The sequence below is a fragment of the Lepisosteus oculatus genome, chromosome 5 (assembly GCF_040954835.1).
Source record: "Lepisosteus oculatus isolate fLepOcu1 chromosome 5, fLepOcu1.hap2, whole genome shotgun sequence".
Classification (NCBI taxonomy): domain Eukaryota; kingdom Metazoa; phylum Chordata; class Actinopteri; order Semionotiformes; family Lepisosteidae; genus Lepisosteus; species Lepisosteus oculatus.
In genome coordinates, this window is record NC_090700.1 from 4,831,229 (window position 1) to 4,847,405 (window position 16,177).

At 43.1% G+C, this 16,177-nt stretch overlaps 1 protein-coding gene across 2 annotated transcripts; it reads left to right on the forward strand.

Annotated features, from left to right (window-relative positions):
- Positions 1–2,209: 2,209 nt before the first annotated feature.
- mbtps2 (membrane-bound transcription factor peptidase, site 2) lies at positions 2,210–13,906 on the forward strand. Of its 2 annotated transcripts, XM_006627748.3 has the most exons (11): positions 2,210–2,459; positions 3,189–3,337; positions 3,969–4,107; positions 4,638–4,741; positions 5,493–5,620; positions 6,736–6,854; positions 8,786–8,966; positions 9,570–9,664; positions 11,544–11,739; positions 12,008–12,083; positions 12,647–13,906. In XM_006627748.3, the coding sequence occupies exons 1-11, from the start codon at positions 2,385–2,387 to the stop codon at positions 12,867–12,869; spliced, it is 1,485 nt and encodes a 494-aa protein (XP_006627811.1). In that variant the 5' UTR covers positions 2,210–2,384; the 3' UTR covers positions 12,870–13,906. The 2 variants fall into 2 exon arrangements, with proteins under 2 accessions (XP_006627811.1, XP_015196993.1); XM_015341507.2 differs by lacking the exon at positions 2,210–2,459 and having other exon boundaries at positions 3,295–3,378.
- Positions 13,907–16,177: the final 2,271 nt, after the last annotated feature.

Below are 16,177 nucleotides of genomic sequence, written 5' to 3' on the forward strand. Positions count from 1 at the left end.
GGCCTGTCATGCAACCTGAACTTTTGACATGACAAGAGCCTGATGTATCCCATTAATCATCATCTCATTCATCCCATGGAAGAACTCTTAAGAGAGCTTTAAAGGAGGTACAGCCAGCAGCACAGTATGTCTTGATCACTTAAGAATTGAGAATTACTTTAAGAATGAGCACCTACTGGTGGGCATTAAAGCTTTGGAGTTTCATTTATGACAGAGTGGGAAATACATTAAATGGAACACAAATGTTACACTGGCCTTTTCATTGCCATGCTTTGTTAATAACATTACGGTAACACTATAACATTGAGCTTCTATAAGCACAGCTGCAAACAAGAAGAAGCCAGTCTGCTCAGCTAGCCTGTTTGGTGCCTAGTAGCTAACTACTGCCCCGAAGATCACCTCCAGCCATTTGTGGAAAACCAAGCTTTGGGTATAGCAGCGCTTCTTGTTCTGTTTCAAATGCTCTTCCACGTCCTTTCCACTTGTGTCCCCCGCTGCATGTTTCTCGGTTTATTGTACTTAACACCTGAACATGCTCCCAGTCATATTACAGTGTCACTGGGGGAAAAAAAAAACAGTTTATTTCCATAACAGACTTAATTCCTTCTAACACGGACTTTGAGGGACTCCCCAATCTTTTTTTTTTTTTTGGGCTCCGTATGGTTCTTGCCCTCAGACATTTCTATCTGCCTAAACTTTTTGTACTATTATTAAATGGTTTATGCTGCTGCACAGGTTTCCGTGGAATCCCTTCCAGGAGTAGTGGTGGGGAGGGGAGCAGGGTATTGGTGCAGCAGTTTGAAGTCGTTGATATTAAATGATAATACCAGCAGTACCATATACTCCTACTGCCACTACTGCTCATTCCTTGATCGGCAAGCGAGGTGGCAAACCTCAGCCTGTTCTGCACTGCAGGGCCATAGAAAAAGGAACAATTTAAACTAGCCAGCAGTCTTTGAGGAGAAATCAGAATAATGGATGAAAACAGCAGCGAGCGTTCTGGCGCACTGTGGCTGCCGTCGCATCATCCAGGTGGGGCTGCACACTGGTGCAGGTGGAGGGGATCCCCGTTACCTGTGAAGCGCTTTTTGAGTGGACTGTCCAGAAAAGCGCTATATAGGTGTAAGCAATTACAACATGAAGATGGGAGGAACGTGTAAATTCTATACAGACAAGCTAGAACACGGAATTAATAATTAATAATTGCTTACATATGATAATCGCATATGATATTTAAGTAGGGTGACCATATTTTGTTTTTGTTTTTTTAATGGAGGGGGGGATAATCTACACTCGACACATGCCTCCAAAGTAATGAATCTTTATAACTTTTTCTAATAAAAAAATCAATTTAAACTCTCTAGTTTTTTTTATTAAACGTCTTAATTTACAGGGTTGCTATTTCTCTTCCATAATGGCAAACAAAGGAAAAAAATATAGCCCCATTTTAAACAAAGTTTTTTTTTCATTTTAACAAAACAAACATCTGAGGAAAAAATGAAGACATTATTAACTTAGAAGACGTCCTCGTTGGTTGCAAAAATGATCAATTTTAACGAAACATTTTGAAATATAATAAAACAAGTTAAACATTGTTACTTCTCATGGCCATAAAAACAGCCACACACACCAAAACCCTTATCAGGGTACGCTGCGTGTAAATTCAAAACATCTACCGGTAATGCGTGGAACGAAGGAAAATATGGAGGCCTGTGTTTGTTTACACAGTCCGAGTAACAAGCAGAACACAATCCCTGACAATTTTTGGAATTTTATAAATCCCGGTCGGACCGATATTTTAGGTCTCAAAAAGAGGACATGTCCGGGAAAAAGAGGGCGTCTGGTCACCCTAATTTAAATATTGTGATGGAATCGCTTTGACTTGGCATAACGCACTATGTATAGTTGCATGGCACTGCTGTTGATGTCACTGTTAAAAAGTAATGGCCAAAGTAAGACAAACACTTCTGAGTGACACCAGGCTGACGGGCGTGAACATCCCTGGTTATGTACATCTTGAAACGTCGTGTAATCATGTATTAAACCGAACTTTAAAAGTAATGTTGTTAATATCACTGGGATAGATATTGATACTGGGAGGAATAAAAACAACGGGTGCTGTTTCGTCAAAGGTTGAATGCAAACACATGATTGCTCATCGATGCTTCTGCCATCTACTGTCTACACTGCGAGTGGCGCCACATCCGGTCTCTAGCCGGGACAGGAGGCGGATGTGACGTTTTGTGTACATCAGGCCTAAAGATTGGTGTCCCTAGTTGTGCGTGTGTTTTCAGTCATTTGGCTGCACACCTCTATTTATTACAATAAAATGCAAAATAAAATATGAAAGACGCTTTAAAGCAGTGACTACGTGCCTCGTCGAAATGATCCCTATCTCGGTGGTGGTGTTTGTGCTGGGAGGGTGGTGTCTGCTTTATCTCGTCGACACTTTACTGAAGGTAAGCGCCTGTGCAAAAAAAGCGAGAGAGCTGTGCGGTTTGTTTTTTTAAATAATTATACCTGCCATTCTTTCAAATGCGAATAAAAGGCGTGACCCACAGTCGAGAGAGATTTTTCGAAAGATGATAACTAATTCAGTCTAAGTTTCACGTACAGTTGTTTGCAAAAGATGTTTGAATCAATCTATTGTTCAGAGGCTGTCAGTGAATTGGGAGCAATATACTTGCTAAATTATGTTACTGCATCGGTTTTCTTCTTTTCTTTTTCGTGATGTGATATTAATGAGAGTACGACAGTTTGTGTTGCTGGTTGTCACTATGCGTTTAAGACAGATGTGTATTTCTAAGTGCTTTCAGTCTGAAGCACAAGGATGATCATACAGCTCCGCTGTTATTTTGTAATAAATAAATATAATTGGCTGAGTTTCTTGTTTATTGCTTTCACTTTTTTAAGTGAATGGACATTCAATTAAAAAAACATCCATCTCTCTCTGGTGATTGATACATCATTACCTGAGCTAACTGACATTTAATATTATCAGAAACACTCTCAGCAAAAAAAAAAAGTAAATTAAATTTAAATAAAAGTGCAATACTGGAGCAGATATCTGAAGGAGGTGGGTCTGTTTCAGATTGTATTGACCTTAGAGGAGTGGTGTTGAATCAGTTGGTAAGATCATTTTTTTTAATAGATGGGGTAGTTGAAATCTCCCCTTTTTCTGTCTCCAGTCCTCCAGCAGTGTGAAGACCTCGTATGAAGACTGGCTGTCCTCCAATGGGCTGGCTTTGTCCCCCTTCCACATCAGGTGGCAGACTGGCCTATTGAACCACTTCTTTGCCAAGTGGGGAAGATGGAACCCCCAGTTTCTGTACCGTTGGTGAGAGTCGCTGATGAATCATTAATGCCCCCCGGACCGTGGTAAATTTCACTCTAACACAGGGAAATGCAATGTTTGATTTATTAGAATTGATTCAGTTTTATAGAGAACTTATATTTAGAATTCACAGGGTGAAACTTACTTAAAATGGAGATGTTTGATATTTTCATGATTCTGATGAGCACATTGGAGGCATTATCTTTACTGTGCAAAGTCCTGAAGAGTGGTGTTGTGTAACACAACCTTGTTGATGTTTGCTCAGATTAAGAGTCAGTCCACTGCTAAACTTCCTCATTTCCACAAGGGACGTGCAGATAAGCTGCTTACGCAGGCAACAGGTATATCAACTGCTCAATAGGAGCATTTCCTAAAGGTCACCAAATAGTGCCTTGTAGAAAAAGAACAAGGAATATATGATGCACGTGGCACTTGCTTTTGAATTTCCTGGCATCTTGTTCTCTGTAGTTGTGTTATTTAGAGTACAAATGCAAGTGCCTTAACATCAGTGTTGTCTAAATCTCCTTTTCAGCAGTGGGTTAATTCTTGAGTTTTCAGAAGTGTACCGTTGGTAAGTTCTGGGGAGAGGTGGTATAGGTCTTGGCAACGTTAAGCAGTGTTGGTGTCTGTGCAGGTTCAACCTGGGCATGATCTTCGGTGTGGTAGCCATGTTCGGCTCCATCGTCCTCCTGACCAAGACTCTGCTGCAGACCCTGGCTCAGATGCTCTCCGAGAGCCCAGAGGGCTCCAATGAGCAGATGCTGCAGGTGGTGGTAAGGTCATCTCCAGAGAACTCTGGGGGGGGGGGGGGGGGGGAAGAGAAATCTAAAGGAAATGATCTTGGATAAGATATTAAAGATACTGTGCCATAGACCTCGCACAACTGAACGTGGATCTGAAAACCTCTAAGGTATCAGTTTAAGAATTCCCAGCTCTCTGTACAGTAATATACATTTACTGGAGAAGTAATTGCTTGGCAACTAGTCTTCTTTAAAGTGAAGTGGCAGAGTCAAGCTAGAAGAGCTTTTGTTCACCCAACCTTACCTATAAATAACTTTGCACCGCTGTTTTACTGTTGGAGTGTGTGCACTCGTAGCAGTGTGTATGTGGCATTAAGATACCAGGACTGACGGAATGCAGAGGGAATATCGGGCCATTGAGTTGACAACCAGAGCTATAAAAGAGGAAAAGGTGAAGGTGGCCAGGGTTCGGGAGCGGGGAAATGCATTTGCTTGCGATCTGTGCCCTTCCTGGTATTGTTTCTAAATTGTGTTTTGCTTCGTTGCTGTGTCACTATCAACAGGTGCCTGGTGTCAACCTGCCTGTCAGTCAGCTGGCATACTTTTTCATTGCCATTCTCATCAGTGGTGTCATACATGAGTTTGGCCACGGGGTGGCAGCAATCAGGTAAAAGACCCAGGATTTAATGTTCTTTGGAACTGTATGCAGACTGAGCCTGTATTTTAATTTAATGGTTTGTAGTTTGTGATTAGCTGAACAGTTTATGAGCTGCAGTTTAATTTGCATGCCATTGATAATATTTGTGAATTTTCTGTTTTAATTAGGATAACAGCCAGCAGAGTGTAAAACTCGAACTGGATCAATGTTCTGTGCGATTGAATTCATGTTTCCCCTGTTAATAGAGGCTGTTTTTTCTTAAGGCTTAATGTTTTGGAAACTCTTTATCTCCTTGCTCTGTCTCTAAGGAGATGTTCTGTATAGTTTTTTGTATTCTCTTTTCTCTTGCACATTCAGACTTTTCTGCTTTATTATCGTGTGATGACATAGAACAGGGGTCTCACTTTCTTGGCCTACAGAGCCCATGTCCAGCAGGGTGTACAAGAAGCCATTATAATGACCAATTTCCACATCCCCAGGACAATTTAACTGTGGTCAGTTAAACAGGTGATTTGTTAAATAAAGTCATTTAGAGATTGTTTGGATTTTTTTCATCAGCTCTCAAACACCAGACTTCTCTTAATTGAACAAATTGCTTGGTTGATCTAAATCTTCAAAATGATCTTTTTTCTTCCTCGCATGTAGAAAACAGGTGATCTAGCTGGTCTTGGGCTCTGGAGGACCATGGTTGTAGACAACAGATGTAAAAAAAAACATGTTTTTTTAACGTTTTAATTTTTTTTATATTCTGTTTGTTCAGAGAGCAGGTGAGGTTTAATGGCTTTGGGATGTTTATCTTTATCATCTATCCTGGTGCGTTTGTAGACCTCTTTACAACACACCTGCAGCTCATTTCTCCAGTCCAGCAGCTCCGGATATTCTGTGCAGGTATGACTTTACTGCAGCCTTCAGATAATAATCTAATTTTAGATTATTAGCAGATGTTACATTAGTAAAATCATATTTTGTAATTCTGGGTACATAGAGCTTAATGATGACTTTAATCAGGATAAAATGTTTTCATGAATGACACAATTGCTTATACAGATTTGAAGCTATAGAAGGATAATATCATATTGCTAATCTACAATTGCATTACTTTAAAATTGTAAGCATGCCTCGTTGATGTGGTTTGCTTTCAGTAAGAAACTTATCCATTGAACCGCTAGCAAATTAGTTCAGGCTGTCATTTACTGCAATGGACTGGATCCACCAGAAAGGGGCAGTGTTTGTTCAAGAAGCGTGCAGTTTTCCTCTTGGTCTGAAGTCTTGCACTGGAGCAGTTAAAAACTCCCCACAAAGCAAATCAAGACTTGTAACCATCTTTCAGTTTTCTTTGAGGGTAGAATTGCCCTTTTATTCAAGCATCTTTACACTATTTTATTCTCTCTGGTGTTAAGAGGATTGTTGCGGTCAAAGAAATGTAAGATTGCCTATGTAGATTGATTTGATCTGTTTAAAGGTTTACAAACGGAATGCTCTTGTACTGATGTTACTGATGTGCACAGGATTATTAAATGTGTGCAATAGTAGTTTGACTTTTCACTGACTGTCTTACTTGGCAAACTGAAATATCAGCCTTGCTTAATATAAGAACCTGCTGCTTGACAACCCCAGAATGCGGTTATATGGTGGAGTCTTATCTGTTCTTGCAGAGACTTTACTAAAGTAAACACCCGCTCTCTTGGTTAATCAGTTAATTCGTTGAGTGTCATATGTTTGGTTTAATACCTTTGTGGTCAGCTGTGTCATTGTTGTAAAAGGGTAGATGATACGAATTCTCTTTTCCTCTTCCTCCTTTTTGATTCTCTGTGTGTAAATGTGCCCAGAAGTTCCTATTGCCCTGTTGCAGATTGCAGACATGTTACCCACATTCTTGCTGTGAAGCTGTAGCAGAGACCCACTGTGAGGGCCAGGTAGAGAGTTTTGTGCTGGAGTGCGTTTCTCCTGACGTGCCTGACTGGCAGAGAGGCTCCTGATAGGGCTGTGTTGCTTCTCTGCAGGGGTCTGGCACAACTTCGTCCTGTGTGTGGCTGCGCTGGCCTTCCTCCTCCTCCTGCCCCTCTTCCTCTTTCCGTTCTACTACACTGGGGCCGGCGCTCTCATCACAGAGGTTGTTGAGGTCAGTCCTGTACCATCTGTGACTGTCAGTGAGCACGGGAAGACACAAGGGCTGTCGGCAACCTGCGCTGGTTAACTGCACTATGTATTCAACCAGACTCTTATCTCGTCTTATGGTCTTGGCATAATTAGATTTTTTGTACGTGACTTTTCTTGCAAATGGACGAATGTCCTTTTAAGTAAGCAGATAAGACATTTCCTCTCAGGCGAAGCCAGGATATTCCTTTACAGAAGGGTGCAGAAGGACAGCTAGTGAGTCTCTGTTCTGAGATCTTGTTTAATCTGGTTCAGTTCCAGTGTCTGGCCGTGTGATCGCCTGCTTCCACACATCTGGCGCCAGCATACAAAAGGCAGTGAAACGCAATGTTTCAGATACTCTTTTTTTTTTTGAATCCCTAAAATTAGTGAAGAAAGAATGTTATTGTTGGTCATGTTTTCATTCAGGTAACCGGGTGATCCCCTTTTGTTTTGTCCCTCATCTGCAGCAAAAAAAAAACTTTCACGAAAAATAGAAGAAGGCAGGGCTGTCCAGCAGAGACCCCTGGTGCTGGAGGGCCAGTGTGTCTGCAGGTTTCTTCCAAAGCAGCAACATGTGAAGAGCTGGGAGCCATTGGTCCTAATTAAGATAGTAACCAGCTGGTTTAGCTCGTTAAGAGCTGAATTAGACCTGAATAAAACCTGCTGACACATTGGCCCTCTGGGACATGGATTGAACACCACCTGTCTTAAGGCTGCAATCAGACATCGCTAGAGGGATCACGTTGGGTTCTTATTGTTATGGCTTGGCAGTGTTTTTCTTAATCACAGAGCATAAGGCTCTGTTTGTAAGAGTGTGTGCGTTTTGGCCAAGGTCTTATGATTTAGATATCAAATTAGTAAAGTGTCAAGTAGCATGCAGATTTGCTAAGCAGTGCCTAATGTTTGCTGTAACATAATTTAATCTGTTATCCCTCTAGAATACTTACCCAACTTTGACAGAAATGTCCTGCCTCTTTGTTGGTGAGGTGGTGGGTTACTGATAACAAACATATCGGAGAGGATTTCCCCTTTTCCACCCGGCGTTACTTCGAAAGGTTTCATAACAGCTTCCCAAAAACTCAGCCCTCTTACTTACATGCAACAGAGAACAACCCAACCACTGTACTCAAAAAGCCTCTTAGCCCTTTGGAGAACTACTTGACAGTTGGTGGTTTATGACCAGATAATCTTAACAGTGCTTTGCTGCTCTTGTAGGCTAGAGCATCAGTTTTTAAACTGTCTGGTCAGGGTCGTGCACTGATCAGTGTGACAGGGCTAGAGGCTTGATAAAGAGGTTTAACTGTGTAGGACATGGAGAAAGTAATCTGCCCATGCTTTATCCTTTATACCCTCTGTCTTAATCACCCAGAGACAGGCTTTGATTTTTAAGTCCACAGCATGCTGGATTGCTCCATGAAAATGACAAGACCAAAAAAAAAAAACATAGTGCCCTTCCCGTTACTCTGGATAGAGTGTTTGCAGATATTTTTTTTCTATTTGTTTATAGACTTGCACAGAGTAGGGAATGTTTTAAATAGCCGGTTCATCCAGAAAAAAGAGATTAAAACATTGGTGGGCAGGGGAAGGGGGGGTTCAGATGTGTAGATTTTATATTTTGGGGAGTTGCTTCCTCATAGGAGGTAGCATTAAAAACGGACTGTTCGGTTTAAAAATTCATTCAGAAAAAGTGGTGCAGGAGCAGGAAACTTGATGAATTCCAGCATCCATAGTGATTTCATTGATAATTTTTTTATGATTAATTTAACATATAGGCCATTTAAATGCAGGTTGGATCAATGTGCTGCCAGGCCAGGTGCCGGGGCTGCCCACGTGTGTTCTAGGGTGCTGTGAAAGTGTTGGGGGCCCCCCGAGCTTCACCCTGATTTTCTGCCCCCCCGCCCCGCTCTGCTGCAGGACTCCCCGGCCAGCGGGCCGCGCGGGCTGTTCGTGGGCGACCTCGTGACGTGGCTGGAGGACTGTCCCGTGCGCAGCGTGGATGACTGGCACGCCTGCGTCAGGGAGATCTCCCACCGAGCCCAGGCCGGCTACTGCGTCAATGCCGCCACGCTGCAGGACACGCGTGCCGGTGGCAGAGGTGAGGGGGGCGTGTAGGTATACACACACGGCGATCTGAAACTTGAGCCTGTTATAGGAAGGAATGTCTCTTTGAAGAGACTTAACAACTTAAGTAGTTTTGTGCAGGTACAGGGTATGCTACACATCTCCGGTCCTTTCACCTAAGCCCATAATTATCTAACTAAACTCACTACTTGATTGATTGGACGAGTCAGAGCCTTTCCTCGTTCTTGAGAGAGACCTGTAAAACCTGCAGGACAGCAGCCCAGGGGCACTGGAGATGGGCTGTCAGGATTTACAGCTTTGACCTACTTTTTCAGAATCAGTTTCTGAGCTCGATTCTCAACATTGAGTTACCCTTCTGATTGACTGCTTCGGAAAGTGTCCTTTTAATCTTTTTCTGGTTTTTGGAGATATGACCATTATAAACCCAAGAGTCGCTTAGAACGAACTTGCCACATTCCTGACATCTTAGAGCTTTGCACTTCATGAAAAGTGCAAACATTTTACCAGAAACACCTGCTTGACGTATTGTGTTAAAGAATTGTCAACATGTTGCACGTCTGCCTTATGCAAGGAATTTGCAGTTCGGCTGCTTTAACTTGAGCCTTTCTTCTCACAGGATACAGGAGGCTGGATGGAACCATTGAGTGCTGCAGCAACAACAGCCTTACTGACATCTGCTTCTCCTACAGCAACAACCTGGAGAGTCGTCTGGTGAGTAAGGGGCTCCCTGCCTTCCCTTCAGCAGTTCACTAAAGTCAGACATGGAACAAAGCCACAGAAGATACTGCACTGGCTCAGTGGAGAAGACAGGTCCTGAAACGTTTTCCCTTTGGGTAGCGTCTATGAGTTACTGTGCCTTTCGGCTGTACTGTACTGTAGTCCTAAAGCCACAACCATAGAAGTATAGAGCACATCCTTACAATCATAGAAGAACTCATCTGTAGAGAGGAGTTTGAAATTACTGACCTAAGAAAGTACTGGGGGAGTCTTGTTTATTTCTAGGTAACACATTTCCTGTGACCAGAATTACTGCTTTATATGAAATTCCTGTTTCTTAGTTGAGTGAATACACTACTTGATTTTTAGATGCTTTTAACAAAGCATTAAAATCTTAAACACAAATTCTGTGTTTCAAACAAATTAGAAGTACATGGGTATTGAATGCTGAAATTAAATTTGTCATAATATCTCTTGTACCACATGTAATAAAAAGTATCCAAAAGGCGACATGAGATTATTGGAAGAGGGGAAAGGTAGACAAACAGGTTTGGGAGCAAGCGATCAGTGTCACCTGTCAGCTGCATGCCCATTACAGACCAGGAAAGGCAGCCAACCTTAGAACAAACCAGCCTTCTTTCATAATAAATCAATCTTGGTCTTTTTAATTAGTAAATGGTAAATCTAATCAGCCCAGGGTAGGTGTAAAGTGATCTATAATAAACACAGAAAACTTAAAAAGCCCCACTTTCTGGACTGCTGTGTTAGACTAATTCATTTTATCTACTGGAAGGCTTTAAAAACGTAACAAATGCTGTTGGTTGCAATACTCTTTTGTTGCATTTGAATGCCTCTCAGTATATTTTAAGAAAATATTAACCATACTAAGTACAGACTTTAAAGATTCACTTTGTATTCATGGGGATAATGGAATACATTGTCTTGGTCAGTCAAGGTCACCTCTACAAATGTCCACCCCCGCACTCGACACTCAAAGGCATAGTGCAAAAATATCTTAGAAACAATTAAATCTAATAATATCTCAGACCTTGACTGAGTGTTGTTTTGTAACACAAAAGCAACGCACAGCATATTGTTCTTGAATCCTTGAACTGTAGCTTTCTTGAGTACAAATTCTGTATCGGTGACCCACACAGCTGCTGTTTATAGATTTAGATCTAAACATTCAGCCACACTGCTCTGCAGTGGCAGCTGGCATGTTCTTCTCTGCTGGAAAATGTGTTTTTTCGATAAACAGGCTCTCCAGCGCAGTGGTTTACTGCATAATGCCACACCACAGCTATCAGTTGTTGAAACAGGACTTCTTCTAACTGTGCAGCCTTGTTTGAGGACCTGTCCTCTTTTTTTATGTTACACGTGTGTTCTCAGTTCATGATCTCTTAATTAAATTAATGTGCTCTATTTTAAATCTGTAATCACAAACATTTCAGGATCTAGGCTGTTCTAAGAGATGTTAGCTTTAGGTAAATAACACATACCTCAGATAAGACAATGCCATTCCAGGACTAGGAATTACTGGACTTTCCAGTTTATTCAATTGGTTGCCTTTGGTGCAGATATCTCTTTAATTATCTAGCTGAATTAATTATGATGTAATTAAAGTACTGATTGTGCAGTGGATTGGAAGGCGAGGTTACAGACCAGGGGTAGTCAACCATGGCTACTTGTTCGATGCTGTTGTGTGACTTTGAACTTTCCGATAAATCAATGACCGAACTGAGCCTTTATTGATTAACTAACCCTGGTGCTGGAGATCACTTTTGATCATTAACTAGCTGGATTAGCTGGAGCACTGACATGCGCCGGGGGTGGCTGCCACTTGCTTTCAGTGTTTCTCTGCTCTCTGCTGTAGTATGCCTGCCTGCCAGCCAGGAAAACCATTGAATTCAGCCAGACATGTCACACCAACATGGACTGCCAGAAGGACTTCGTACCCAGCCTGTGCGCGGTCCCCTCCTTGGAGAACCAGACCCGGCTCATTCGGGTCAAGCACCAGCCGCAGCTGGACATGCTGTTCGTGGGGTACCCCCTGCACCTCCAGTATGCCGGTCAGTAAAGGCTGGCCGTAGTGGTCTTGTGTGCAGAACTCTCAGCGTGTACTTATGTGACAGTCGGTGTTAGTCTTTAAACCATATGTATAATTTAATCACTTTTGCTGCTTGTTGTTCAGCATATATTATACAGCATATAACATATACATCTAATAATAATACCATGTTTAAGAATAGTTCTGGCTATGTGAGGTATTTAAAGATGTTTTTATCTTGGGGAAAAAACCCTTTAAATTGCAAACTAATATCTCCCTCTCTCCTTCAGTGAGTCTTACCAACTTTGTACCAAGATACGGGTTTCTTCATTTTGACCTGCCTGTGGTTATCGAGACGTTTTGCAAGTATCCTTTCAGGAGTTGGTCAACCCATCTGAGGAGGAGGAAGCGCTTTGTCAGAAACCTGCTTCCTCACGAGAACGCCAATGTCCCGATTAGAACGGGCACCTGTGTGCTCTTTGCGCGTCTGCGTTGTTGGGAAGACCAATGACACTCAGTCCTCAAAGAGAAGAACAAAAACATTTAGGGAGGTCTAAATACATCGGCACAGACTGTCTTTGAAAACAGACCTGAAGCTACTATACCTCATGTGCACTACTAAGGCGCTGCCAGCAGTGTTGATTTTTGTTCTCGTGTGCAGTGTAAGCATGGCTTTTAGAGAGGCCTGTGGTTTGGGCTGCTGTATTGCAATTCAGTTTGCACTCAGGCAGCTGCATATATTCACTGCTGAGACCAGCTCACTTATTCTGCCTAGCTTAATGAACCTTATCGCCGCCTAGGAGAAAAGAGGGGTGCACCTTGTGCGGTTAACGCACCAAAGTATCCCCATTTCCGATGAGCTAAACACAACAGGCACACGCGTGCCTGACCCCCGGTGATGTGGGATGACCTTGACTGCACCGCCACAGGTACCTGGTGTCTCTCTCGGGTGCGCTGGCCGTGATCAACGCCGTGCCCTGCTTCGCTCTGGATGGCCAGTGGATGCTGCACTCGCTCCTGGAGGCCACCCTGAGCTCCCTCATCCTCGAGAAGCACAACCGGGAGCTGCTGGGCTTCTTCATCCTGCTGGGCGGCAGCGCCCTGCTCGCGTCCAACGTCGCCCTTGGCCTCTGGATGGTGACGGCGCGGTAGCATTCAGGGTGGGGTGGGGAGAATCCAGCCTGCTCCCTTTCTGTTCTGCTGCCCTTGAACAGCAGTTTTACTCTTGATGGTGTGTGACTGCGGCTGAGAGCGGGGACCGACGCCGCCCCAGCCGTCCCTCGCTCGCTCAGGATAGTAAAGAGCAGGGAACTCTTCAGCCAGGGAGGCCCATCATTCTGACATTCCCAGCATGCCTCTCAGCCAGCTGACTGGTTCCCATGCCAGCCTTATGCACAGCTCTGCTGAGCCTCATGGTGTCATTCCAGGTCCTTCTCATCACTGTTTCATATGGAGGCCAAAGGCCACCTCCAGCCTGTCTGATCAGAGCCTGAGGAATTCTGAAAAACAGGTCTTTGTTGGAAGGTTTAAATCCCACCTTCCACAAAGGCTGTGATCATGTGCACTGTGTTTTTGTGATTTTACATTTTTATTATTTTATAATGGGGATGATCAGTATCTTCCCAATGTTTTTTTTTTTTACATTTCCCACCTTTTCTTGTTAGTGTTCTGTCTAGTGAATAAAAGTCGTTATTGATGCTGCAGCATAGACTAACTGTGCCCAGCCACCAGTCTCAATAGTAATGAAGGAAGCCATGTCTGGCTTAATAACTTTTTAACGATAGTCTGAACCAGAGGTCCAGGACTCGGCTGATGGAGTAACTGTGAAAACAGTTGAGTATTGCCATTCTCCAGTGCTTGCTAAGCATGGATTGATTTTCTTTTTAAATATTCCTGTGATGGTAGTTAACAGTATTTGGATACATGAGCATATTTCCTTTTGGGATCCACTACTAGGAAGAATGTAGTGTTTAAAAACTAGCAAGTCTAATACCAAAGGTTTTTCAAATAAAATAAACCACAGCAATATTCCTTAAAAGAAATCTATTATGTTTAAAGTGGTTATCTATCAAATATTAAATCTAACAGTTAAGGGCATGCGTGATAGTTCTTCTTCTACTTTGTGTTGTGTTAAGAGAACTGAAATGAGCAGTGTTTATTCTGTACAGTAAATTCTCTTTTTTCAAGTATGACCTTGTCTTATTTCACATGCAGTTCAACACAGCACAGGATAGAAAGCACCTTTAAATGTGAGTTTGCAAGGGGACAGAATTCGAAACGGACCCGAGTACTCCTGCCCGAATTCTGCATGCATTCCTTCAGCCCAGCATCTGCCAGTGACGGACCATTGAATCAGAAATTAGCGAGCAGCAACAGTAAGAGGACGAGAGCAAGATGTTTCTTTGACTGCCTCAGCCTAAAGAGCAGGTCCTGCAGTTCCAAAATGCCTCAGCCTATATCGGAGGTCACCGACCCTGGTCCCCGGAGAGCCTCAGTCCAGTTCTTCTTGTAGGTTGCCTTTGTCTCAAGACTGCCAACACCTGTAAGGTATTGATGCGTTAACCTAATCCGCTGTTCAATCTGGAGAGCCCTGGTCCTTGAGAGTTGAAACGTGTTGAGATCCAGGGCCCCCCGTTATTTGTAAATACATTTAAAATGAAGACTCTTGCAAATCTTTAGAAATGGGTGATTTGACGGTAACCTGCAAAAGCTGCAGGACATGGGCTGTCCAGGGCCTGGGTTCGAGCCCCCTGGCCTGTGTGGTTCCACTTGTGGGGTACCCTTGACTGGTTCATTTTCACTTTCCTGTTTAAATAAATGGTGCGCTGTAATGCAAATGAGAAGTTACTGTTCAGTAGGTCTGTTGGTGTATCAATAATTAAAGTGCATGTTTTCAACAGTAACATTTTCTGTTGTTCAGTTATACACTGTGTTAAATAAGGAATGAAAGTGTCCGTTATTGCCTGTTATCATCCATTTTAGTCCCAATTTATGGGAATTCAAGCACCATGTCTGCCCCAGGCTGGATTGAAAACGACACATGGCGTTCAAGCAGGAGTGACTGAGGCCATTTCTTGTTTTATCATGGTTTGTAAGTAAATCTTGAAATTGTTTCATATTTGTTGTCAAGTTTATATCCTGTGCAGAATGCAGAAGCATTTTATTCTCGCCCCAGGAAATGCGTTTTATTTCAATAAAGTGATGCTGTAATTGACTATACAGATAACATCACGTGAACCGAGTTTTTGGTAGAGACCCAAACGGATGCAAAGCATTTCATTTGTAGTTGTGGTATACCATCATAGAAACTTGAACCATTCTACAAAGTATGTCTCCAAAAGCAGTATATACTATCTTCCTCAGCAAACATGCTAATTTTGCTTTTCCACTTTTGCATTTCCGTAAAAATATTTTTTTTCCCCCTAGTCGGACGTTGGTTTCAGACAGAAGACACCTGGGATGAAACGGTCAAATAAAAAACTTCGAGCAAATATTGTTGGCACTTCTCTGAGGGCACTTTGACTGTGTTGCACTGCTCCAGGTACTAATCAGGAGGCACTGATAGGGAGCTGTTTCCATTCTGTGAGAGGTTACCCCATATTGTGTGTATGTGAACCCCCTGGGAGAGTCACGCTGGACTGGGGTAGTCTTGTGCTAGTCACAACAGCACGGCCAGGTCCCCTCCTGGGCATCTGTGAGCTATTCCAAGAAAAACACAAAGGCATTCTTTCCCAGCACAGCCCTTCTGATTTGTGCTCATACTTTGATATTTCACATCATGTTTTGTTCTTTTAAGTGGTGCCATGTAGGGGGAAACATACGATATACAGAATGGGTGACGTCTTCGGAAACAAGGACAGGAATGTTTTTTTAACTCATTGCAGTTCCTGAGAAACACGGCTGGGAGTGTTTCAGTATGAAGGACAGGGTGTGTCTGCACTGGCCTTAGGGGGGCTTATCAGAGTTGTTTCTTTGTGTAGAACTAGGATAAGCTTGTGCCTGTTCACTTGTCTCTGAGCCCTAGATGCCACACATCTCCTCAGCTCAACCCACAGGTGCTCAATGGGGCACATGTCTAAGTGGGGCGCCCCCAACATCTCTCTTCCATTCCTGTCTTGCAGGAACGTCTTGTGGAAGTGTGTCCGCCTGCAGGAATGTTGTCTCATCAGGGTGGGGCAGCAGGTGGGGTCCCACGGCTTGATCAGTTTAGCACCATGCAGTCAGGTAGCCATCAACACACAGTGAGGGGAGCTCTGCAGATTCTGGTCTTCTGCACAGGCCCTCGCCACTGGGTTGGTCTGTTGTATGCAACAACAAAGCACGTGGCTCCACATGCCTGCATTACACTCAGTGATGTCCAACGGTTTGGCCTACACAAAACTTTCATTCATCACTAAACGTATCGACTCAGCTGAGGGTGAGTCTCTCCAAGTTCAGACTAGTGCCCATGAAAGTCATGA

Coding starts and splice junctions, on each gene's coding strand:
- mbtps2 (XM_006627748.3), top strand. CDS start 2,385: ATGATCCCTATCTCGGTGGTGGTGTTTGTGCTGGGAGGGTGGTGTCTG. Junction 6,855..8,785: donor TCATCACAGAGGTTGTTGAG/GTCAGTCCTGTA, acceptor GCTCTGCTGCAG/GACTCCCCGGCCAGCGGGCC. Junction 11,740..12,007: donor CCTGCACCTCCAGTATGCCG/GTCAGTAAAGGC, acceptor TCTCTCCTTCAG/TGAGTCTTACCAACTTTGTA.